General features: G+C 42.2%; 1 protein-coding gene across 1 annotated transcript in view; it reads right to left on the bottom strand.

Annotated features, from left to right (window-relative positions):
* Positions 1–827: 827 nt before the first annotated feature.
* The window catches only part of Hs3st-a (Heparan sulfate 3-O sulfotransferase-A), a 64,691-nt gene continuing 39,276 nt past the window's right edge, over positions 828–26,242 (bottom strand). The window contains exons 2-4 of the mRNA XM_076798002.1: positions 15,294–15,387; positions 3,797–4,298; positions 828–1,493 (exon numbers count right to left, since the gene is read on the bottom strand). Of these exons, the coding sequence (XP_076654117.1) occupies positions 855–1,493; positions 3,797–4,298; positions 15,294–15,352 (1,200 nt within the window). The 5' untranslated portion in view covers positions 15,353–15,387 and the 3' untranslated portion in view covers positions 828–854. The remainder of the gene's footprint in view (positions 1,494–3,796; positions 4,299–15,293; positions 15,388–26,242) is intronic.

Raw genomic sequence — 26,242 nt, 5'->3', positions numbered from 1 at the left:
ACGCTGAAGAGCTCTTCTCTCCTCCGGCCTCCCTTGGCCTAATCTCGCTACCCGTAAAAATAACTATTCCGTAAAACAAAGACCCTGACTTCGGCTTCATCTAAACTTGAAGAACCGCTTCTCCCGTCGTTCTTCCCCAACTTGTTCGAGCACATTGACACGATCCGTCGGTAAGATCGTCCACGATCATCGATCTGCGCCCACATCGATCTTACAGCTAACCAGTCAAATATAAAAGGTACTCATCCTGATCAGCCTTGATTCTCTCCACGACGAGGCTTGTCGGAGCGCTCCGTTCCCGAAGAAACTTCCTCGAAACCTGTATGCCAGCAACTATGCATTGCCAGGTGCCATAGTCGCCGACACAAGGGAAATTCCTCTTCAAGCTCTTCGAATCTTCGTCCAGCGACGTCTTCCAGATGTGTGCACCTTCCTCGATACTCATCAAGATCCTCTCTCCGAAGCAACCTTCTCTCCCAAGCCTGGACGATGTTCGACGGAAGACACTTGTCGAACCAGCAATCTCCTGGGCTAGCGATCTTCCAGGTTGTCTGCAGCGACGGCAATCTTCGGGGAATCGCGTCGGATAACCTTGTTGACGTCCTCGGCGACGCGCCTCGGGCCAGCCGAGCCGTCGCCTGAGATCGATCATCCGATTTCCTCCGATGCCACGAGGTGTCCAGGTCCATGGGAGTCTCTGGCGCGCTTCGTCGAACGCGTCCCTGGACGGGATAGATTTTAAACACGCGTAGTTCTCCTCGGGAACGAGGTGTTCAAACACGAAGGTCTCCGCGATGGGCGCAAGAAGGTGCTCCCCTTGTTCCCGGCTAGACGAGCCAGTCCCTCTACGACGGTTATTCTTCGGGCCAGCCGAGATCCTCGCCCACGAGCTCGTAGAATCGTTGGTTGTGCTCGTTGAAGAACCTCCTGAGCTTGGTGACGACCACCGGGCTGACCCTCGGATGCCGTCTACCTTTGCTCTCCTTCAGGCATTTCTCCGAGGTCTCGTTCCGCAGGCAGTAGAAGCCCTTCGTGTGGTTGAAGTAGAAGTTGTGCCTGCCGATCCGCGGCTCCAGGCCCAGGAAGCTCTCGATCCTGCGCAGCTGGGGCACCGGGTCCTCGATCAGCTGGTCCCCGTTCACGATCAGGATCTGCTCCCTGGAGAACACCTCCAGCCACCGGTGCATGTACGTGTGGTACAACGAGATCGCGACCGGCCTGTACGACTCGTTGATGCTGCCGTCCGGACGTATCACCAGCTCCTCGAAGCTGCGGGTCGCTTGCTGTTGTTGTTGTTGTTGTTGTTGTTGTTGTTGTTGCTGTTGCTGCTGCTGCTGCTGCAACACGCTGCGAGGCGTGCCGTTCGTTATCGTGGACGCGGTCGCGGCGTGCGTTCGCAGCTGCGTGTAATCCGAGATCGCTCTGGTCACCGGCTCCCGGACTATCAGCAGCAGCTTCACGCTCGCGTTCATCGCGCGGATTCTCTCCGGCACCTGGAACAAACAGTTGTCTCGTTAGTGGAGATGGAGAGGAGAGGCGAGCGCCGAAGAGGTGGGTCACAGAGCGTCCCTAGTCCCGCAGCCGAAGCGAAATCATATTTGTCGAGCTCGTGCTCTCTAGCAGTGTTGACAGATCGAGAAAATCGAGGGGAGTACAATGTACCCCCTCTCTGATGACCAGAGTAATATGTGACACGTTGCGCATGCGCAATGGGGACGCAACAATGACATGACATGTCGCAGGTGGAATGGGAATGTATGGTGTGGAATCGTGGGTGGTGATAAACTCAAGGTCACGTGAAGGTCATAATATTACAGGTCGTCGGATTCGTCTTGACCTCGGCTATCATATAGCGAGGATAAAAATATATCATTCCATTTAAAAAAAACTTCGATGACCTTGAAATCTCAAAAAATAGAACCTTGAACAAATTTTTTTGTCTATCATAATATTTGCCCCTCCGAACCAACTAATTGTTTCCTCTGACATTCTTTTATATCATAAAAAACAAGCGAGATACTATAGATGCTCGAGTTAGGCGAGACATCCTGTATATCTCGAGGAAAAGATAGTCTGCAACTTCGTATATACGAGTCAGTGTTTTCACTGTAAGCACAGAGCAGCACAAAGTATTTACTAACTACTCTGTGTGCTATACAGGGTGTCCCAGCTAACTTGACCACCTTGAATATCTCGCTTAGTGTAAGTAATAGAAAAACACGTTATAGGACAATATTAACCTAACCGAAGGGGCAATATAATGATTCGGGAAAACTTTTTTCAAGGTCATTTTTTTCTAGATATCAAGGTCGTCAATTCTTTTTTTAATGGAACTATATATTTTTTTTATCGCGATGTAACAGTAGAGGTGAAGACCTCTTCAATGACATATTATACAATGACCTTCGTGTGACCTTGGGTATGGAAGTAAAAAAGCTTTAGTAAACGTAGGTCGAAAGGTCAACCGTTTCTGAGATATAAACATGTTTGCTTGCTAATTTCATGATTCATTTACTACTGACCTTTCACATGTATATAGAACACACTGTACTGAGTAAAAAAGCCTCGGTAAACATAGGTCAAAAGGCGAACCGTTTCTGAGATATGAGCATTATTATTTGCTAGCATTATGATCAACTTACTTCCATCGCATGCGATGCTTACTTCAGTGTTTACAAACCGCGTTCTGAATGTCCTCCTTCAAGTGGCGACAGTAGATTTCATGCGGAATCGGTCAGTTCTGTAGCGGAAAATCATAACACGTGGAAAACTTTCTACAAATATCAAAAAGCCAGTAGTAAATGAATCATGATGTTAGCAAACAAAAATGTCTATATCTCAGAAACGGTTGACCTTTCGACCTACACTACCGGCCAAAAGTAATTGCCCACATACAAAAATCGCATAATTTTCTTAAAATTGAACCAAACGAGTTGAGATTTCTTGACACGTTAAATGACAAAGTTTACTAAGTAACGGGTAAACGAAATGTTGAAAAAATTGGTATTGGTCGGAATTGCGAAGAAAAAAGTTAAAGTAAATTTTTTCAACTTTTTTATCTGAGCCTGTAATGAAACTTTATTCAATAAAGTTTTGTAGATCTACGTCATTTATATATACGGTGAAAATTTCATCCAAATCGGTTAATATCGTTATGAGTTATAAACATTGAACTGTGATCACATAAGGGTGAAATTCCTTGACAATGCCGAATATCTGCGACTTTCATTCTTAAGCTCTCATCTTGAAATGCTTATTGCTCATAGCAACGTTCACCGATTTAGATGAAATTTTCACCGTACACATAATTAACGTAGATCTACAAAACGTATTGATTAAAGTTTCATTACAGGCTTGGATAAAAAAGTTGAAAAAATTTACTTTAACTTTTTTCTTCGCAATTCCGACCAATACCAATTTTTTCAACATTTCGTTTACCCGTTACTTAGTAAACTTTGTCATTTAACGTGTCAAGAAATCTCAACTCGTTTGGTTCAATTTTAAGAAAATTATGCGATTTTTATACGTGGGCAATTACTTTTGGCCGGTAGTGTATGTTTACTAAAGCTTTTTTACTCAGTACAGTGTATCCTATAAATATTGAATGCTTTTTTTCACACTCTGTATAAGTCTATGGCGGCACCACGCGGCATATCACGTGACCAGTCGGTACGGTCATAGTGGGGAACGTTGGAGTGTGCTCGTAGTGGTGGAATGGGATAGGGAGAGGAGAAAGAGTCCAGTCTTTGGACTCTTCTGGCGACACTGCTCCCTAGAAATGTCCTTGGTCGCTCACCTCGGGCGTGACGAAGTAGCTGGGACTCTTCTCGATGGTGATCTGTCCCCGGAAGGAGTACGGCATCTTTCGACGGTACCATTCGAGTCCCTTGCCGTAGTTGTCGTCCCGGTCGAAGAAGTGGACCTCGCCGGCAGCCTTCTGGATCTGCGGATGAAGGAACAGCATCTCGAGCAGGGCCCTGGTCCCGCACTTTCTCACACCGATGATGATCGCCTGGGGCAGGTGCCGGCTGGTACGCGGGAAGTGGACCTTGCTGGAGAAGAGCAGGGGCGGTGTCGCTCGCACCTGCGACACCAGCTCGACGGTGCGACCCTCGATGGCTGAAGCCGCGTGCAAGCTGTAGACCGCGCTGTCGTAGAGTATGTGGAAGGTCAGAAATAAGGAGAGGAGGACCACCGTCAGGAACGCGGCGGCCATCTTCGGTCTGGATATGCCCACCACCAGGATGCAGTCCGAAGCGTCGCCCTCGGCCGGCCTCATGGCGGAGCGGGACATCCACCTGTGCACAAACGCGTCTCCGTTAGAAATTTACCATGCGACAATTTCGTTTTCTGTTTATAATTATTTTCGAATTTTGTGTTCCTGATTTCTATCCGTGGTCTCGTTCCTTTCATCTTTGCGAATTTATTACTACAAGGTCAAGTGATGTAAACGACTCTCTTTGCAAGGTGTTCATACGTGATTCAGTATCGTGGACGAATTTTTGTAGCACGCTGTATCTAATTAGTTTTGAAAGTCAACGAATTGAGTGTAGGTGTATTGGTTCGTAACGTAAATTCGTTACCTTCGGTAGGTAGCTTTTATCTTTATGCACATTTTTATACGTTATTCAAGATCAGAATTAGAAAATAATTTCGTGTGACAACTGGAAGGTTACTCATCGCGAATAGAAATAAAATTTTATTGTTTACAAAGCTGCGCACGTCAAAAATGCATAAGGATCCGCAACCGGACGAACTTATGTTACAATACTATAAAAATGTACATGGAATGGTACATCCTTTTTAATAATTCTGCATCATTTATTTATATTTTAAAAATTTACAGGAAGCTTCGCTCAAAAAAAGAAACATAAAATCTGTTTCTCTAACACTAGGTTTACGGGATCCGTCAAAATGGCGGGTTCTAACATTTTTTATTTAAAATGATTAAGATTCTAGGGATGCATACACGAGAAATTATTTATCAAATTTATTTCTTTGGGTACATATTATGTTAAAAATATTTCTAAAAATGTGGGTAGCAGGTCCTTGTTATTTTTAAAAATTAATGCAAAATGGTCCCGTTTAGTTCTCCGTAGACCTAGTGTTAAGGGTTCGAAGTCCGTAAATTATCGTATTAAATTGGCATCAATGGTTTCGCCGATCGCGTTCGCGAGCTAATAAATCTGCTCGCGCGGCAATTATACGTGCCCAGAGTGAGAGAGAGAGAGAGAGAGAGAGAGAGAGAGAGAGAGAGAGAGAGAGAGAGAGAGAAGACGAATGCGAATGAAATTCGATGAAGTCGTAGCACGCGGCCTGCTCGCTGGCTGAACACATGCCAACGACCGTGTAACCCGTTCTTATCAGTATTCATGTAATGATCAGTAAGTACGACGGTCTTAATAATTCTTGTGGCGTGGAGCGCATAAATTATAGGCGGCGCGTGCAACTAATGTCGATATTGCGTGTTGCCGGTACGCGTGTCGCCGAATTTAAAGTAGCCCGAGCGGTCCTCGGGATCCCGAGACGCTTTTCCGAACCGAAAACAGGAGAGTATCGACGGATCCATAACTTTTCGCGACGATCCAAGTCTAATTTACGAGTCCCTTCATGCTAGCTGTCTCCGTTGACCAGTTGATTCCTATTTAATTTGAACAATTCTCAAACAATTCAATAGCCTTAATTACTTTCTCATAAGAATCGTAGATTAATTAAAATTAAATCGTGGATTTTCACACCCCATCAATGACGTCTCGTAGCTAAAATTAGCAAGGGTGCCTGCTCCAGAAAATTTTAGCCGCCTATCTGCGCATTCGCGCAACAATAAAGCGTATATATAAATATTTGTGTATCTTTTTATTATATTAAATGTTATCGATATTATCAAGTGGAAATAAGAGGTGCTGCGGTCCCTCAGTGCCCTATATGCGGCAGTCACTGCACCCCGATGTGGAGGATGATCAATAACAATCTAATATTTGTTTAAGGAATAGTTGACGCATAAGTTTGGACAGAACCGGCACGTGTAACCAGAACATGTTTCCCCGTAAGTTTTCCTCGGGAAAATGCAACGCCGGTCCCCGAGAGTTTCCTGTGGGTTAAGCGTCTACCAGATTGTAATTGAAATGTGATAGAATAAGTGGAGTCGCGGAAACGGGGGCTGTTCACCGACGGAGCATTGTTCTCGAGTTGCGTAACTGCCGGAGCTCATTATGTTCTCGGTTCGATCGAGCCCCCGGTTTGTTGCGGATTTAGGTGCCGATGGCCTGACAAAGGACATCGTTATCAGTGAAACAGTCGACGTTAATGAAATTACGGTTCTCGCGGAAATGCTCCCGGACATATATTTGACGCGATTTATTTGTTGACGGACCGTCACGGACTTGGGGGTTGAAAGCATCCCTTAAACTCGGGGGTCGGAGTTCTTTGAGAATTATTTATTTTTCGTACGTTATTTGGTTTGTATAAAATAATTTGCTGTTTCCTGTGTCGATCGCCAAATATGGCGGCAGCGGCCTCAACAGCGCTCCGGCAGCCATTGATACGCGGTGGAATAAATATCAAGTCATGGATGAATGTCAAGTGAGCAAAGAGTTTTTTTGATAATTGAAAATCTTCTTGCGACCGAAATGATTGAATCCGGGAAATAATTGATCGAAAAGTAATTATGTGCAATGTTCGTACATTGTTTAGTCTGTATAAAATAATTCAGTGTTTCGCACTGTCGCGGCGGTCGCCGGCGTTAAATATGGCGCCTGTGGTGTTACTCTGGCAGCCATTAAGAGGCGGTGACGCACAAAATAAATTAAAAATAACTCGAAAATTTGAAACCGCAGCATAAACTATTCGATCCGGGATGCAGTCATTGCATCCAATATTAATTTGTGTACATCGTTCTATGAAAATCGAAGCTCTGGGAAAATTGGTTTCGTTGCCTGAAAAACTGCTTCAAATGGAAATAAAATGAAAGTGTTGCTCGTTCATAAATGTTTTCGAGATAACAATGCTTTCGAAACACGTATCGAGAACTATCGATTTTTCCTGTAAATTATTCCCCTGCTGACATACTGTGATTAATATTGTTAATGCTATTGTCAATCGGTGTTTATTGTTATTCCAAATCATTAATCACCGCTATTGCACATGACAGGTTGACGCGGATATACTTTATTTTCAGTGAGATGGTTACAATATGGAGTATGACGCAGAACTTAGTAGTTTATGTTTATTTCGCGGACAGTATTTAATTACAACTTTCAGCCGAAGTTAAGGGAATATTGTGAAACTGAAGACACATTAAATCCCCTTATGAGCGTCGTCGTAATTAGGATTTATCTTGACGGAGCCGCCAAGATCAAAGGATTACCCACATACAAAAGTTCCATAAACTTTCCGAAAACTTTCGAGTAAATTAGCCGAACTGCGCGGAAATCTGAACGAAAAATCGCGTGATGTTCTAACAGGAGTGTTTAGCGCGAACGCATTTATGCTCGAATAATAAATAACACGCCTGTTATCTCCGCTCGTATCTCCACACAAATATTTTCATACTGTCTCTGACAACTGTGCGTCGGAGAGAATACAAATTTCTGCGAGCGTTCCCTATTTTTCCTTTATGAAAGTCGCATGCATATTCTTGAGAAGATTATACAAATTATTTTCCAACATATTCCTTTCTTGATGCAAAACTTTCATTCGTAAAAACATGGAAATCTTCATCCTTAAAAATAATTTCATACTCGTGTTAAATTTCCAAATAGAGACGTATGTCTTCTCAAACTTACATTTAGCGAACAATCGAATCAAACTAATAATAAATCTGCAAGGCTGCGAATGTTTATTTTCCGAAAGGAAAAATATCTTTCCCTGGCCGGAGCATTTCGAGCGATAAAAATGAACAAATTGATACACAGATTTTCTATATTTACAGATTCCATTAATCGCAAACGCGATTAATCATACACGGCAGAAGAGACAATGATCTTACCCGATAAAAAAAAAAACACGATGCAACCGGTTCAAACGATTTTCAATTTTTCCCACTATGCGATCCACTATTTTTCTCCATGAACGGAAAACTCAGGGCCGTACGTCTGACGTAGTTAACTGGCGGATCGGTTTCGTCTGGATAGAAATCTGGCCAATGATTAACGGACCGGGAGAATTAACAGCGGCGGCCGTTTGCGCAAACCGCATCTCGAGCACAGCCGAGTTTTATCGATACTGCCAGTAACAATAAATCAACCGGGGAAGCCCGCATTCACTCTCGCGGAACCGGCGGCGCGGCGGATCTTACGGGAAGAGGAAAATGTACAGATAAGAGTAATCACGCCACGTACGCTGACATCAGCTACTCGATATACGAGAGTGTCTGGTAAGTGAGATTAATTAATCATTTTGCTGTGCAATTAGCAGTGGGGACCAATCTGACGCGTCGCGCGGCTCCATAAATCACAGTTTTCAATCAAATCGTGTAAACAAACAAAGAAATATATTGTTTTCATTTTCTCATCGAGAATGGATAACTTTTTATAATTTTGTGCGCGGCTTCTGCCGTTCAAATTTTTCCGTGTATAGGTGAAGTCTTGATCTAAGCCCAATCCTCGGCTCCGCGCTCTGTGACATAGATCGTATAGGGCTACCATTGTGACTGTCACTACAGTTGAAATTATATCGTGTCTAGTGTCATTTTAATCAGAAAAATACCACGAATAAGTTGGCGAAAGTCCTGTAAAAAAATAATTAAAAATAAAGAAGTTTTGGGATTGGATTAGTAGTGGTTGACACCGATGTTTACACGTTACGAGTGGAGGGGATAGGCGAATTGACTAAGATCATGTAGCTTCGTTCGGCTTAGATCAAGACCTTACTGTACATGAAGTATCCTTTTAACCCTTAGCACTCGAATGGCGACTGTAAGGCGCCACTGAAAGTTGCTGTATCATTATTCAAAATATTTTTTACATTATTAAATTTGTTTGTATTTAATAAATTACTAAACTTTTCATTACTGTACGAGTAAATTGCACCATTTTCGTATGTATAGCATGAAAAAATATATATAGAAGGGAAATATTCCAGGTCGGAAGAAATGTTTCGTTTTACAGTTAAAATGGCTTCGAGTGGAAAGGGTTAACTTCTATGCGTCATATTTTAGCAATATGTCACATGGAAATAAATTTTGTCGTTGAATTATAGTTTTTGTAATAGATACTTGTGTATAAATGAGTTTGATATCGACTTTATTTCATATAGGATTGTAAAGAAATTCTTTCTGTTATTCAATGCTAATTTTGATTGTATTTTGACTGTAGATTTCTGTAAATCTTTGCATATTGAAATGACATGGACCGTTTATTTTGGAAGTGTATTTGTTGATAAAAAAATACAAATATGCAAATAATGGGATATCTCATTTTTTTTTTAAATGGATTTACACCACTTTCAAAATAAACGGACCACATTTTACCTGTGCATTTAATTCGTAAACGCATTTTATTTGTGGTATCCGATTTCTGAATGCATGAAATCCATCCAACAGGTCGACATAAGGTTTCCAAATATAAATTAAATTTTGCGAAACGTAGCTGAATGAACGTAGTTTCTACGGTAATGTTTTCCCTTGTTTTGGCGTTTGACAACGCGTGCTAAATCGTCGGATCATTTAGAAAAGTTTGCAACAGACGGTTCGACATCGCTGAGGGAATCGCCTCGGACACCTATGACAAACTGAGCTCTCTCACATACGTGATCGCGAAACTTATCCGAGCACATTTTCCCAGGTACAGAGGGGGGTCGCGCGATGTTGCAGCTCGGGAAACATTGGTTCCGCTGGTTCCGCACGAATCGATAAATCAACCCCGGGTTGTTCCCGTTGTTCCTGCCTCGGGCAACCAAGAACAAACCGCGATGTATACTGTGTCGGCTAGTGTGCACCGTATCGGCCGAGGATAATCGTGTGAAAAACAATCGACTTCGATAATTCCCCTGGTAATGCATCAGGATGCTGCGCGCGGAATCGCTTCTTCCGCGTGGCCCCGATACCTCTCGCATTTCGCGCACTGGCTGCACTCAAAATAACAAACAACAGGAACTTTAAGGGAAGTTTATGGGAAGTTTCTTCGAAAAATGTTCTCTGCTCTTCGGAAGATTTTCGTGCAAATTATCGTTTTTTCCTAAAGCAGTCCTTCGCGTTTAATAGCAATGTTTGTTGCAGTCGTTAGCTTGATTTTTCCCAGAATTGAATCTCGATTTCAATTTAATTCTGAAAATATTAGGGGTGCCCTTAAGTAATCAATTATTTGCAAAGAATTTGTTTTGCCTTTCGTTCTAAACGCGTATTCTTTTAGAGTTTTCGGTAAAGCAGCCTGTGTTCGAGATATTCTAAAAAGTATAATTTTTTTTTTACAACCCTGTAATAAAATGGCGGCGTCCGTACCTTCCGAGGATCATATTCGTCATTGCATACATTTTCATTTTCATGCGGGATTTGATGCAACGGTAACAACAAAGAAAATTTGCGATGTTCATGGAGATGTATTGAAGGTCAACAAGTGTCAACGTTGGTTCAGAGGGTTTGCTGCTGGTGATTATGATCTCTCCGACAGGCCTCGAAGTGGACGACCAGTTGAATTTGATAATGACACCCTAAAATCTCTGGTGGAAGCTGATCCAAAATTAAGTATACAAGAATTATCGAGAAACCTTGGGTCCACATGGTCAACTATACAAAGGCACCTACACGAAATGGGAAAGGCATATAGGAAAGGAATATGGGTACCGCATCAATTATCTGAGACCAACGAGAATGTTCGTCGATCAATTTGCACTTCATTGCTATCCAGATTTCGTAGAGATCCATTTCTTAGCAGAATCGTTACCGGAGATGAAAAATGGATTCTTTATGAGAACATAAAGCGTTCCATGCAATGGCTTTCTGCAAATCAAACCGCAATATCAACCCCTAAACCTAGCTTATCACTTAGAAAGGTGTTGCTGTGCATTTGGTGGGACTGTCGTGGCATAATTCACTTTGAGTTGTTGAAACCTGGAGAAACAGTTACTGCTGAGTTGTATTGCCAGCAATTACAACTGCTGTATTCAGAACTATTGAAAAAGAGGGCATCTTTAGTCCACAGAAAATGTGTAATACTGCAAATTGACAATGCCCGGCCCCGTACAGTGAAACTCACTCAGGAAAAAATCAAAGAATTGCAATGGGAAGTTTTACCGCACCCCCCTCACCGGATATTGCTCCCTCTGACTATTATCTTTTCAGATCTCTGGAGCATGATTTATGAAATAATAATAAAACATTCACTTCTGTAGAAGATGTAAGAAGGCACCTTGAGTCATATTTTGCTTCACGAACCCTGGATTTCTATAAGGGGGGATTGAAAATTTGCAGGAAAGATGGCAAACTGTCCTTGACAATGATGGAGATTATATAATAAATTGAAAAATAAAAACTTGAATTTACTACAAATTTTGTTTTAGATTTCAAAATAATTGATTACTTATGGGTCTCCCTAATTTCCTGATCAGTGGACCGAGGATTTAATTTATTTTATTAATTCTAAAAAGATGGAGATTATAAATGCATCGTCGGTGATTCAAAAATTTTAAGCAGAAAGTTTTGCCTTCTCGTTGAGCACACCGTGAGAATTTATTTTAAAACTGTCCAAGAACGGTCCAAATCAGGGACTTACATATTACATTACGGCACAAACGAGGCCCAATGGAGAATCGAGGACGGCGATAAGGGAAACACGGAAATAATTATCGTCAAGTCCCGTAACGCTAGAGAATTTAATAACAAACTTTTGCCGTGCGCTCGGAAACTTTCGAATAACGAAAATAATTGTGTCAGAATTATCCCGCTAATGGAATCCAATGTAACCGGCGCGGCGCCGCGTTCTTCGAATTTTTCTGGAAACTACTTATTCAAGAAAGTTTCGAGCAATAAAGTATACCGGGAAGTTTCAAGCAATACGGTTCTCGAGCCGAGTAATACTTGAAAATGTATAAAGAATAATCCCGGCGGGCAAAGTCAGCATTAACGCGGCGCTCGCGAATGTTAATGCCCTCGAAGAGGAACCTGAAGAAGAAGAGGTTATCGGAGAACCGGGATTCGAAATGGAAGAGCTCGACAACTTGAAAGACGTCTACGGGAGTATCTCGTTGCAGGTCTGATGCCGTACGACTGCTAATAACGTAATCCGAATAAAACAATTCGGTACTTCGCGGACTGTCATGGCGGCGCTGTTAGCCGCGCTCTGGCGGCCATTAGCGCGCGGTGACACTATATTCGTCAAAATTAAGACAAACAGGCACGAAAATTAGATGATTCTTAGCAGTAAATGTTCTAAAAATTCCAAATCTTTAATTTATCAATTTGTTGGCTGTGAATTGGACAATTTTTCTTCAATTTTTCTATCGAAATGAGGATTCAAAGGCATTCTAATATTTTTATGCCAACATTTTTCATAATTGTACGTACGTACAAAGAGGGGAACAGATTTATTCAAATCAAACGGCGGTGAGTAAAAGATTAATACGAGTTACTTTACTTCTAGGGCCTGTTTATTCCTCTAATAAACAATCGCCAAATTGGACAAGAAGGATGTACATGGTTCAGCTGCATAGGACCAGCAGCGTCATAATAAATTCAGCCCGCAGTCCGTCGTTATCAATTCCCCGAGATCCAAATGGGAGGGAGAACTATCCTAATTCGACGTTCCGAAAAATCCGGACTTAGCAATCGTTCCTGGAAGGTAGAAAGGATGTTATTGGCCAGGTGGAAGGCAATTCGGGGGAAACAAGCGGCCGTCGAAAAACCGCAGGACCGTTCTAGTCTTTGGTTTCGATCGGTTGATTCTGGCGACCCGGTGTCGTGGGAAAGAGAGATCAAGAGAGAGAGAGAGAGAGAGAGAGAGAGAGAGAGAGAGAGAGAGAGAGAGAGAGAGAGAGAGAGAGAGAGAGACTCGGGGTGGAGGGAGGGTCGGTCGGCTTTCGGCGGAACGCCAAATATTTATCTCGCATCGTCGGGACCTCTCTTTGAAAGCCCAACGACCGTATTATTGCGACAAATCGCAGTTCCGAGGGTTAACTTTCGTGCGAACGACCGATTGTTCAGTGACGGACGGCATTGTCTGTCACCGAATTCCTGCTAATCTATTTGCACCAGCCCCAAAGGTGAGGACACGTGGTTTTGCGCCCGCGAATAGCGCTATTTTTATTTCGTAGCGTTTTGCACTAACGTTCTTAGGATTTAGGACGATAAAAGAACTGCGAACATAAAATTGAGAAACAAAAGAGCTTCGCCAATAGGTGAATTAAATTAGCGTAGACACGTGTGTTATTATTTTACATGGCTCTCATTGGTGATACTTTTAAACAATTCTGCTACGATTTATTTAAACAGTTCGATCACGCTGTTGCTCGACGACTCGATCGCTTGACATTTTTAAAGCAATGGAAATGACTGTTTAAAAGGCTGAATATTTTGTTAATTGCAGAGTGCAAAGTCGGAGACAAGCTAACGAAGTGGTATGAAAACTATGTTGAAGTCGAGAGAGACCGAACGAGAAAAACCAATAAAATTTGTAGGTCGTACAATTTTGTTATCCTTTCTTGTTATACTTTCATTTAAAAACGAACCTCGCTCGGACACACGGCTTGTACATTTTGCATTTTGACTGTACGAAAATACAGAGAAATTGCCACTGTGGGAATATAACGATTGTTCCTACCGTTTGTAAAATCGTTTTTTAATAATAAAAACAGACAACTTGGCTCTCTTTAAGCTGCGAATCGAAAATAATTTTGACGTATTTTATGCAACATAAAGAAGCCAATTGTAATAACATTTTAATGCCTATTGTACTTTCTAGTTACACGTAAAATCATTTTTCTGACATCTAGTACCCATCAAAAATATTTTAAAAGAAATTAAGCAACAAGTCACAGTGTTGCAACGAAGCTCCAAAAAATGTCTTAACACATTAGCGACCGGCGATTATTAAATAATTTTTAAAGGCCCATGGCCCTTTAGCCTTCTTGGCTTTTGGCATGGTCCACCGAAGAATTTCGTTTCAGATTGCAATCTAACATTTCGCAAAGCGTTAACGAATGTCCTAACAAACTCGCTTTAATTTTTCAGGTTCCCGAGGAACGTGTTCGGTTTTTCCTGGCGTTGCACTTTGCTTAACCCGGTCAATCCCCTTTCGACGACCGGAAAAACCGAGGAAAAAAGCCGGCCGACCAAAGGGTAACAAGGGAACTTTGTCAAAGTATCCGCGTAATTAGCTAATTAAAGTTCCCGGAGCAATCTCCGTGACGAGAAGATCGTCGCTTTCCGCGGATTCTAATTGAACCAGTTCGCGAGATAAGGTCTTTAATTTTAACGTAACGGACATGGCGAGAAGTCACGAACCGGTCGACGCGACCGGATGCAATTAGGGGCTCGGAACGCGACGCGGCGCGGCCCGTCCCAAAAACTATACTTATCATAACTGCGGTAATTTGCCCCGCGAATTACATCGAGAATTGACGGTGTAACTGAAAACCGGCGTGGTGTGCTTGTCCCGCGTTCCCCGAGAGAGATTATTATTTTCCAACGGGCCTGGGAATTTTTCCGCTCGGCTCGGCTCGCGACCGGCGACAAAGATCGCAAATTTCATGTAATTAGACCACGCTCACCGTGCACTTATGGCAGTCGGAGCGAAATAGAACCGAATAAGAATTCCGACGGAAATTAGTGTAGCTATGTGCCCAATGAAACGGGAAATTAAATGTTCTGGATGACGTTGTACCATTTCTGTGGCCATTTTTTCGCCATTTTCTAAACTTAACATTCTTACTATTCTCTTGGCCGCTTTTTAACTTAACATTTAGAACCTAAAGATTTTTGGGGAATAATTTAATTTATAATTTATAGTTTCTAAAGAACTTTGATGTTTCTCCTGAATTATTATAAAGAGGTCTTTTGCACAATATAGTGCCACGCCAATTTTCATTATCCGTGTTTTTGTGTCGAACGGTATCACTCGACAGCGAAAGGAACCATGGGAGTGTCGCAGTGTGTTAAAAATTTCAGCCATTCGATAACCCTTTTGTAACGCTAGGACCGAAGTTTCAAGCTGAAAGCAGCGACGCGACGTCGACACAAAGAAAGAAAGGAATGTCGATCGAACGATATCGTGTTAGGGACACGATACTCGATAGAGTGTTTGAAACAGGAAACAGTGATTACTTCTCCGTACACCCGATAGAAACGCGAGGGCGGTACTCACAATACATCTATGGGGGACTGGGGAGACCACTCTCGACGAGGCCGTGCCTTGTTGGGCATTTGCGCTGGTTTGATTGTTCACATCCTTGGGATATCTGGAACACAATGCATACGGCAACGTTAGACACACATTGGATACATATTTCCATATTTTAACCCTTTGCACTCGGCGCTATACAGGGTGATCCACGCAATTGTTTTAATTCATAACTCCGTTATTATTGCATTTACGAAAAAATGATAAAGGAGACATCCTACATCTGTAGGCCTTTAAATTTTTTTTAGATGCAGCAGTGCATGTGCAATTAACAATTGCATCATTTCTTTAAATAGAAATGCATATTTTTTTTGCACATATCGATTCTTCCGTTCATTCTACGTAAAAAATGATTAGGGTACCATGGCAAAAAAATTATTAGATCTCGAGATATTTTCAAAAAATGTATTTAAAAAAAAAATGTCTATTTAAAGAAATGATGCAATTGTTAATTGCACATGCACTGCTGCATCTAAAAAAAATTTAAAGGCCTACAGATGTAGTGCTCTTCGAACCATTTATCTTTCTCCTTTATCATTTTTTCGTAAATGCAATAATAACGGAGTTATGACTTAAAACAATTGCGTGGATCACCCTGTATTCATTCGAAAACTAAATTTTTCTTCCGTCTTGGAATATTTTCATTTTATTCGTACGAAACTGATCCGATTTTCACATACAATATTTAAATGTTTAGTAATCTGTTAACTACAAATTTTGTAATGTAACAAATATTTTGTAATATTTCTCGTAATTTCTTTGAAATAATGCCACAATAATTTCTAGTGGTGCTTCAGAGTCACCACTCGAGTGCAAACGGTTAATATTTTTTGGGTGAACGTTTCTTAGATATTTGAGCCGTTCAACTGTCAAATCGATTGCGCAAAAGGAAAATTGACGAAACAGTATATATTCATTTTTAACCATTTTTCCAATTCTTATTACTGAGTTGAGGCTCATTATGAACACTGGAACAACCGAACAAAAGGACGGGTTTTATATTTTAGAATTACAGTAAAGTTTTGATCTAAGCCGAACGGAGCTACATGATCTTAGTCGGTTCGCCTATCCTCTCCACTGGGGGGCAACTATAAAACTTCTTTATTTTTCACTATTTTTTTATGGGACTTTCGCCAACATATTCGTGGCATTTTTCTGATTAAAATGACACTAAACACGATATAATTTGAACTGCAGTGGTTTATTGCAGTGTTTACTTGCGCGGTCACAAAAAAATGGTAGTCCTACACGATCTATGTGACAGCACGGACCCGAGGATCGGACTTAAATCAAGACTTTACTGTATTTAGGTCATACAGATGTTTTTGAGGACATTCACAGGACGCATTCATTTATCCAGTCGTGCAGCGATAAATATATTTATATTTGTGAGTTTCATTATATTATAAATTTACTCGTGACACAATAAATTTACATAATAAATTAAGCTCGTTTAACGTTAAACCATCGTATATATTCTCTGTTAGAATGGTTAAAATTATACACTTTCATGGTAAATGTTTCAAGAACTCGTTTACTCGTGTAAATTGCTGTGTACCCTTGCTTCCATACGGATCATAGAAAAATATCTTTTAAATCGATATGCAAGAAAAGGTAAAGCCAGCGTGTAACCTAGTTTCTCCGAAATATTTATATTATTGATTTTGAGGTATCATTTTCTTTCTATCTTCACTGTTTTACGTCTACATATGCATAGTCTGCTGTATATATATATACTTTCTTGAAAATGTTTGGCTGGCGACTGAAGCCAGAGAACGATCTTTTATTATTCACGAGAGTTGACGAATATTTAAAGTACTCAATAACAGGAGCTAAAAACAATACGATTCTACTCCTCCACTGTACCCTACCGTTGCATTCATTAACAACAAACGTGTCGGTTTGAAGCGAGCTAAATCCGAGCCGCGATTTGCGAACGGAAAATAATACTAAGTAATTTAATGTCAATAAAAAATAAATAATAATTTCCTTAGGGAAGTACTATTACTGCTTCAATCTTCCTGATCACTGTACACCAGCATTTCATTCATTAACAAATATCGAATTCTCGCGAACCTGAATCCGTTAGACGATTCGCGGAGGATAGATAATTAATGCGAACCAAATCCATCATTTACACGAAAATTCCGTGATCAATGTTATGAACGAAAACATCGTAAGAAACATAGTTTCATCGCTTGAAATTTTCCTGGTCGCCGTACACTTAAAATAGCGGATCATTCATTAAATCTCTCTTCGGATCTTTATTTCATTCATTCGTTCCGCTATTAAATAGCGGATGTTTATTTATTTAAGAGGAAATTAGCGGGGTGAGATGTAAACCAGCAAAAGAAATCTTGCTCCTCGCAATCATTGCAGTGTATTTTTACTTTTTATAAGGATCCGTCTATTCGTGACCGAACCTACAAAACTCGCGAGCCTGTATCGGAGACACGATTCGCGGCGGAGGAATAATTAATAGGAGCTCGTCGATACTCGCGGAAGGCACAATTTCGTCGTGAAAAATCAAACGGTTCCGAGAACAATTCACCGGTTACGTTATTGCGAGGCGAAATGAAAACTCTGGTCGGAAACGGGCGCAACTTTTTCTCCCCCATTCTGCAACGGATGACACTCCCCCTCCCCCTCTCCCTCTCCACCCGGAAGAGTTAAGAGCGTATCGTTGTTCGCGGGCCGCCATTATCGCGGCTCGGGAAACTTTCGGATTCATATCGTGACCCGCCGCGACCCCGACCGAGGAGGACCGTCTTTAACTGAATGTATCTCTGTTAATTCTTTCCCCTTTCTTCGGGGTCTTCCTCCTCGGGGTTCGGCTTCCTCGAGCGTCGTCGCTTTCGTTCACGGTGCAGCGCCGCTCTGTGTGCTTAATTCCCGCGTCGCGTCGCCGTGGTACGTGGAACGCGACGCGAAAAATGATTCGCGTTCTATTTTAAACAATGCCTGCGCCGCATTGATTCCAAGACCTACTTCCCGACGAGACGGTTCTCCGAGGGCGAGCCTGTCCCGGCCCCGCCGTGTTCCGGAGCTTCCCGACACCAATACCCGCACTCCATTTTCATTAAATGGACACCTAGATTTCGTAGTCGAGATTCTAGAGCAGCTACTTCCTTTTCCATGAAAAGACCGACGAAAAGATCATGTCCGGTACACCCGCCGGCTCAAAGGCGCTCTCTTAGCACTGCTGAGCCACCCTGTCTCCCCAGATCTTGCCCAGGTTCTTATACCAATGCCTCACTGTGTTTGCAGAAGCGCGGACAGTAATCCTGCAACCTCGATCCTATAGAAACGGGGGAGCTACGCGATTGTTAGTTCACTGCCGATTTTATGCGTTTACGACACCGGTGAGTAGGCTTAACCCTTAACGGTCCGGAAGTATTTCAAGTTTGCTTCCCGCCAGGTCCAAGCTATTCTTCATACGAAGAGAAACTGTGGACTCTACATTTTTATATCAAGTATAGAAAGGAAAATATTTATATTTTGTTTTATATATGTTTGTATTTTATTTTTTTTTTTATTTTTGCTGCCATAAGTAAAAGTGCCATGCCGCTTATATGGCGGCTTTGGCCCGTTGAGGGTTAATTTGAAACAGTGAAACCTTTAGGAGAATTTATGAACACTGTTATACCATTTTCAACATATTAAGCGTGTTATGAAAGAAAATATATGCCTATTTCACTCCAGTTTGTTGCAACGCAGGCAGACAATTTTTATTTCGCATAAAATCTTCACAAAATCCGTCTATTGATTGTTCTGTGGTTTTGTAATTGGTTGCGCTGGTCAACATGGACTTATCTACAATTTTTGGGAATTTCTTTAAGAAAGCCGTATTTTCAAGTTTCGGAGTTTATCCTGCTCTAACCGCGAAAGCTATTGAAATGATTTTCACATAGAAAAAGTTTGTAGACTCTTCCGAACGCATATATTTTTTTGATAACGTTAAGAACGTTTAAGCACGTTTAAATAATGTTTAAGAGGAGTTTAAAATGGCGTCTCCGAGAAGTTGTGAGTTTCAGACGCGAAACTTGATTATTTATAAATTACATCAAGTGACGAAATAGTCACATTACAGCAACTTAACTATTCCACGTCGATTTTGAAGCGATATAAATAATGTTATTAACCGTCCCGCGAGCTTGTAGGGGGTTAAAAAATTCGTCGCTGGAGGGGTTAACCCTTGGCACTCGAATGGCGACTGTAAGGCGCCACTAAAAATTGCTGTATCATTATTCAAAGTATTTTTCGTATGTACAACATGAAAAAAAAATATACAGGAGGGAAATATTCTGGGTCGGAAGAAATGTTTCGTTTTGTGCGAAGGGTTAATAGTATTTGGAATTAACGGAAGGTCGGCTTAAAAAAGGGGGATGTTCTCCATTTAAATGAAAACATTTCACGCAGAAAGCGCGAATTTAAGCGGGGATCAGGGGGCGAGTCGCCGTTGTCGCTCGCGATTTATTTCCGTTTCCATTGTTTCGGCATCTTCGCGCGCTACTTCGACCTAAATTCCCTCGTTGCCTCCTGGCCCGCCCTCGCTTTCATTTTTCTACCGGGGATTTTACGGCGTGCGACGCGATGCACCCGCGATGAATAGATAACGAACGAACAATGCGCGCTGTCGTTCTCGCGTCAACGGAATTAATCGGATTTCGAGACGCGAGGGACCGAACGACAGTTTCGACGCGGCGCGACAAGATAAGCGCAACGATCCGACCAGTTCGACACCTTCATCCCCGTCGATTCCTTTCAAATATTTTCTTTTGCTCATGCTCCATACGAGCCGACATCTTCGACAACCGACAACCTCCTGTTCATAAGCTATCGGTAGATCCAAACAGCAGATAAAACAGTGAATAAAAATCGTACATCCATTTTTAATGTGTCCTTCCAAAGGGGAGGCTCTAATCTTCAAACTTATAGAAGATTCATTCACATGTTTTCATAGCAGTTTTGAGGAAAAATGGGTCTCCAGTTTCTCATCTGCTGCGTCACGAAAAAATATCTTAAAGGGAAATAAATAATGCTGTGCGAAAGCAGAAAGCTCAAGCTCCGAAATGAGTCCGAGTTTATTGCTGTGAGTTTATTTTTTCCAAAATTACGACGGTTTAAATATCACCAATTTCTCGAGAATTAGAAATTCTATGTTCAGATAATTTTAAAGTAAAGTGGTTATATTTTTTTCGCATGATCTTTCCAGAAACTACCTTGTGATAAAATAGTTTAGTGTATGGTTTCAACACGTGCACACCGAAACGATCCACAAAGAATGTAGAATTATACTGTACCGCAAAGATTTAGCGTGGGACCATAGTCGTCCCCACTCTAACTTCCCCTTCCACCACGCTGTTCCCCCACGCTTCCGTCACGGCCCGGTCACGTGACTCGTCCCCTCTCTGTCCTGTCTGCGTCACAATGTCACGTGCCTAACCCGGTACAGGTCGAGAGAGAGGGGGTAACTTTTTCCCTCCCTCCCCTCATCCGGTGACCACGCGCGGGAGTGATTTACGGGGAGAGATCGAGAGAAATCGGCGGCGTCGATCGGCCCGGAAAGAGAAGAGGCGTTCGTTTCATCGATAAACTGGAATTCGAACGTGGTCGATTTTTTCAACGGGAGATGGACGCGCCAGGGGGTTGATCGAGTGTAAGGCGAGGGGGGAGAGGATTCGTTTTTTTTTTTTTTGGAAAATGGATGTGCGAGGGCCGAAAACGGGAAACCGGAAGGGAAAATCCGGGGCTGTGAAGGCGCCGGTAAGCGATCGTCGTGCCGGCGCCGGTTTGCAAACAACGGTAGCCGATGATCGATAACGGGGGCAAACAATGCTCGTCAAACTTTCTCTTCCGATGCACGTATCACTGCGGAAGAACGCGGCGAAATTCTTCGCGTTTGTTTCGAAACTATTCCACGGCCCCCTCTCCTCCCCCGTCGCCCGCGTTGGCATTGTCTCCGCGGTGAAGCCACCCCGCGCACCCTTTTGTTTGCCACCCCCTAGAAGGTTAAGCTCGCCGAACCGCAAACAGCCCCCTTCCCCTAATTTGTTAAACCGTTCTCGCACGCGAGACCAATTTTCACTTGAACTTTTTCCGCGTATTTTTGCCGCCCACGATCAAACAACGGAACCCGGGCGTTGTTACGGTCATCGGGTTAATTAGCTAAAAGCTTCCGGTTCTCTAATTCGGCAATCCGCGAACGTTATCTTCGTTGCAAGTTTAGAAACCACTTTATAGTTTAGGTTGCGTGCTGTGTGCTACATCGGTCACGTTTTGTGCAGTGTGTTGTACATCGAGTTACAATATGTAATTCTTGTAAACAGTTTTTTTAATTTACTTCCACTAACATTTTTCCAACTTTTCAAAAATGATGATCACTTAAGAAGCTTCAGTTAGGTTATATATTACACGTATATTATTGCGTGTTGTTGATTTTAATTGTTAAAACATTTTTTAGGTTGTATCTTTAAAAGCTTCGTTGCTGGTACACACGTCCTTATACAAAATAAAAATTGTCTGCATCAATTGCCAGATGCAGGAGTGAAATAAAAATGTTTTACGTTTATGTTTCTTTGAATAATTCTCATAAATTGAAAATAAAACGAAGCCTACGGGTTCTCAAGTCTTTTCCGTTTCATATTTCACACAGCCATTTCCACCGCGAATGCATAAAATCCAAATGGAGGTACGTGTAAACACCGTCATCGTAAAATCACAATAATCGTCAGATATCGTATAAGAACAATAAAGTTAACATAATAATATTTCGAAAGTACAATCCCATAATTTGCCGAATTTGCAATCGATTTTGTGTATAATTTTCAACGAAACTATGTTTCTGTGTTTATAGTGGGCACAGGAATTGTTTCGCACGAGCCAATCAGGATGTCCGGAACAGGCTCGACTTCCTCGAGGCTCGGAAGGCATCCGTGGCACGACCAATTAATTTCGTTGGCATTCCTCTCGCGTCCGGGGTGAACCGTAGGTTCGCGCGGAAATTCGCGTGGCACATTTTGCGACCGATCAAGGCCGAATGGACGAGAGTTTTACAGCCGGCCAGCACCGGTAATTGCATTCACCGGAAATGGTGCCGCGGCGATATGAAAAGTTGCAAACGGCTCGCGCAGCCCGTCTCGTCGTTTTCGTAGAAAAGAGTGAGCACTCCTGCGACTAGGAGAATTTCCATAATCGAGGAGGCGACGACGTCGCTTTCGGCTCGTTAAACGTTGAGCGCTGGCGCTCTCTGACGCGGAACAAGTATCTTATTAATTGGGAGATCCGATTAATGGACGTTTATTACCTATTCTGATTTATATTGCACGAGTAGCAACTTCTTTGATTACACCAAATTATCTTGCATCCTTTTTCGACTTGTTAAAACTGTATACTGCTGCCTCAGAGTACACGCACATTAAATTTCTTATTTTTTTAAAACGGTAGATTGTTTGTTATAATTTGATTAAAGGATTGTGTAGCAATCAGCCTGGAGCTTCAACCCTAAAACTTCAACTTCAAGCTGAAGCTTCAAGCTTCAGCTTAAGACTTCAACTTAAGGTTTCAACTTAAGGCTTCAACCTAAAGTTTCACCTTAAGGCTTCAACTTAATGCTTCAAACTAAAGCTTCTACTTAAGGCTTCAAGGAAAGACTTCGACTAAATGCTTCAACCTTAAGATTTCAACATAATGCTTCAATCTAAAGCTTCAACTTAAGGCTTCAACCTAAAGTTTCACCGTAAGGCTTCAACTGAATGCTTGAACCTTAAGGCTTCAACTTAAAGCTTCACTTTAATGCTTCAACTTAAAGCTTCACTTTAAGGCTTCAATTTGAAGCTTCACTTTAAGGCTTCAACTTAGGGCTTCACTTTAAGGCTTCAACTTAGGGCTTCAACCTAAAGCTTCACCGTAAGACTTTAACGTAAGGCTTCAACTTAATGCCTCATCCTAAGGCTTCACCTGAAGGCTTCAAGGAAAGGCTTAAACTAAATAATTCAACCGTAAAGTTTCAACTTAATGCTTCAATCTAAAGCTTCAACTTAAAGCTTCACTTTAAGGCTTCAACTTAAATCTTCACTTTAAGGCTTCAACTTAAAGCTTCACTTTATGGCTTCAACTTAGGGCTTCAACCTAAAGCTTCACAGTAAGACTTTAACGTAAGGCTTCAACTAAATGCTTCAACTTAAAGCTTCAACCTCGAGCCTCACCTTAAAGCTTCAACTTAAGGCTTCAACTTAATGCTTCAACTTCGAGTTTCAACTTAGTGGTTCAACCTAAAGCTTCAACTTAATGCCTCATCCTAAGGCTTCACCTGAAGGCTTCAAGGAAAGGCTTCAACTAAATGATTCAACCTTAAAGTTTCAACTTAATGCTTCAATCTAAAGCTTCAACTTAAGTCTTCAACCTAAAGCTTCAACTTAAAGCTTCACTTTAAGGCTTCAACTTAAAGCTTCACTTTAAGGCTTCAACTTAAAGCTTCACTTTAAGGCTTCAACTAAGGGATTCAACCTAAAGCTTCACAGTAAGACTTTAACGTAAAGCTTCAACTAAATGCTTCAACTTAAAGCTTCAACCTCGAGCCTCACCTTAAAGCTTCAACTTAAGGCTTCAACTTAATGCTTCAACTTCAAGTTTCAACTTAGTGGTTCAACCTAAAGCTTCAACTTAATGCCTCATGCTAAGGCTTCACCTGAAGGTTTCAAGGAAAGGCTTCAACTAAATGATTCAACCTTAAAGTTTCAACTTAATGCTTCAATCTAAAGCTTCAACTTAAGACTTCAACCTAAAGCTTCACCGTAAGGCTTCAACTTAATGCTTCGCCTTCAAGTTTCAACTTAGTGGTTCAACCTAAAGCTTCAACTTAGTGGTTCAACCTAAAGCTTCAACCAAAGTCAGCAATTTATGTTTCATCCCCAACACCACATTTTAAAGAAACGCATCTGGCAACGCACAAATAAAACAAAAAGTTGTGCCCTATCTAAGAGAAGAAAATGATAACTTTTATCAGGAACCACAACGGAAAGGCTGGTGTCGGTACTGCGAAGGAACTTTTTCCAAAAAAAAAAAATGTCAGAGCGAGTTTCCAAAGCAAACAGGCGAAACTTGAAAATCAATAAGGACAGCTTGAAGTCCTTGGTGGCTCGTAACGTCGGATCCGGTAGAATAATAATGGCTGGGGTTTAGGAAAGTCGCGAATCCACGCGATCGAGGCAAGCCGAGCCGAGGCGAGGTAGAAAGAATTTTCGAAACGCAAATTGCCGGGAGATCCGTAGGGAAGAAGGGACCCGTAATCATCGCCCCGGTGTCGGTCGATTGATCGACGAACGAAAGTGAGGAAGCGAGAGAGAGAGAGAGAGAGAGAAAGAGAGAGAGAAAGAGAGAGAGAGAGAGAGAGAGAGAGAGAGAGAGAAAGAAAGAGAGAAAAAATCGCGGGGGCGAGGTGGTTGCGTGTTCGGTTTGCATGTCGAGGATGTAAGGCGGCGAAAAGCGGCCGCGCGGGACGAGCCGCACGGCCTTGCGGGTGCAAGCCATTATGCAAGCGGAAGAATGTCGTGTGTTACATCGTAGCCAGAGATCGTGTACACCGGTTTCTCCTCCCGGCGTGCATCATTAACCTCTCCCCCGACCACGAGATCTATCGATCTTCGGTGCCGCTCGCCGGTTCCGATACTCTTCAGAAAACTATTAGCTGCTCGCGACAGGTATCGCACGTTTGCATCGCATAGCGCTGAAATCGTTTTAACGCGAACTGTATTGATGCGTCATTGTGAACAATCTAATAGACGACGATATAAACAGTATTATTACAAATGATCTAGCAGACCGGAGCAGCCTGGAAGAAATTAGGCACAGCTGTCGTCCTCTTCCATCGTACAGAGATCGAAACCTTCGTAAAAACATTAAAAAATTTTTTCATTATTAAAAATAGCCGAGGTATTTTTTTCTTAGGATCGTCTCGTTTCAAAATCATGTGAAATAGAGCTGTATATAGTTTCGAACATGCTGCGCATATAGAACCGCCTCGGGAGGTGTAGTCCACCACGTTATGCACAATTCGCGACGCTATGGGAGTAGAGGGGTCGGCCGATACTCGCGGAGAAAAGTTCGAATCGGCAGGATCATGCCCGTCTGGAGATTATATTCAGTTAGGCGTTCGGCAAAAGTTCCGGGACATCTGTAAAATTATCGCGGCCGCTGTCGGGGAGATCTTGTTGGTCTCTCGAGCCGGGGCGGAAGTGGCGGGCCGTCGATCAAGGACAAAAGTTTCCGTGGCCGTCACGGATGCGAAAAAGTTGTTCGCGGAGTTTCGCGTGTTCCGGCCGCATCGTGGCCGCGTTTCCAACACAACGGAAACCGACGGCCAACGATCGCCGATCGCCAGATAACGTTTCCAGTTTAGAGTTTGAATAACGTTCCTGGAAGAGCCGTTCTTAAATCAAGCGAAATAAGAATAGCCCGTGAGGCCTCCCGTTTAACGCGAAGAAATTCCCTTGCACCGGTGACCCGATTCTCTGTTCCCCGATCCGTCCACTGAATTAATTAACGCTTAATGAACGTTTAACGTTAATATTTGTTTTATTGCGAAATCGCCTTGTCCTATTTATTTCTGTAATCCCAAATTGTGTTACCCAATCTGACGAATTTTTCCATGCGGAAATTATTCCTAGTATGAAGTATTCTGTAAGAATTTTTTGAACATACGTCTGCAATAATTATAGCGAAGGAACCCGTGTAAACGTGCCCAGCTACATTGCGCTCGACCACAATTCGAAATTCACCGTACCCGGCCACGGAAATAGTATAACTACAGCATAATAGCCGGGGAGAGCGTCGCAGAGAGGGTATTAATAACGTGTTTGTGTTTTACCAACAACAGTGGCACAGGCTTAAATTACTGATTAGAAACATTTATT

This window comes from Halictus rubicundus, chromosome 12 (genome assembly GCF_050948215.1).
Source record: "Halictus rubicundus isolate RS-2024b chromosome 12, iyHalRubi1_principal, whole genome shotgun sequence".
NCBI lineage: Eukaryota > Metazoa > Arthropoda > Insecta > Hymenoptera > Halictidae > Halictus > Halictus rubicundus.
The sequence above is the reverse complement of the archived record's forward strand: the minus strand, read 5'-3'. Positions and strand labels throughout refer to the sequence as shown.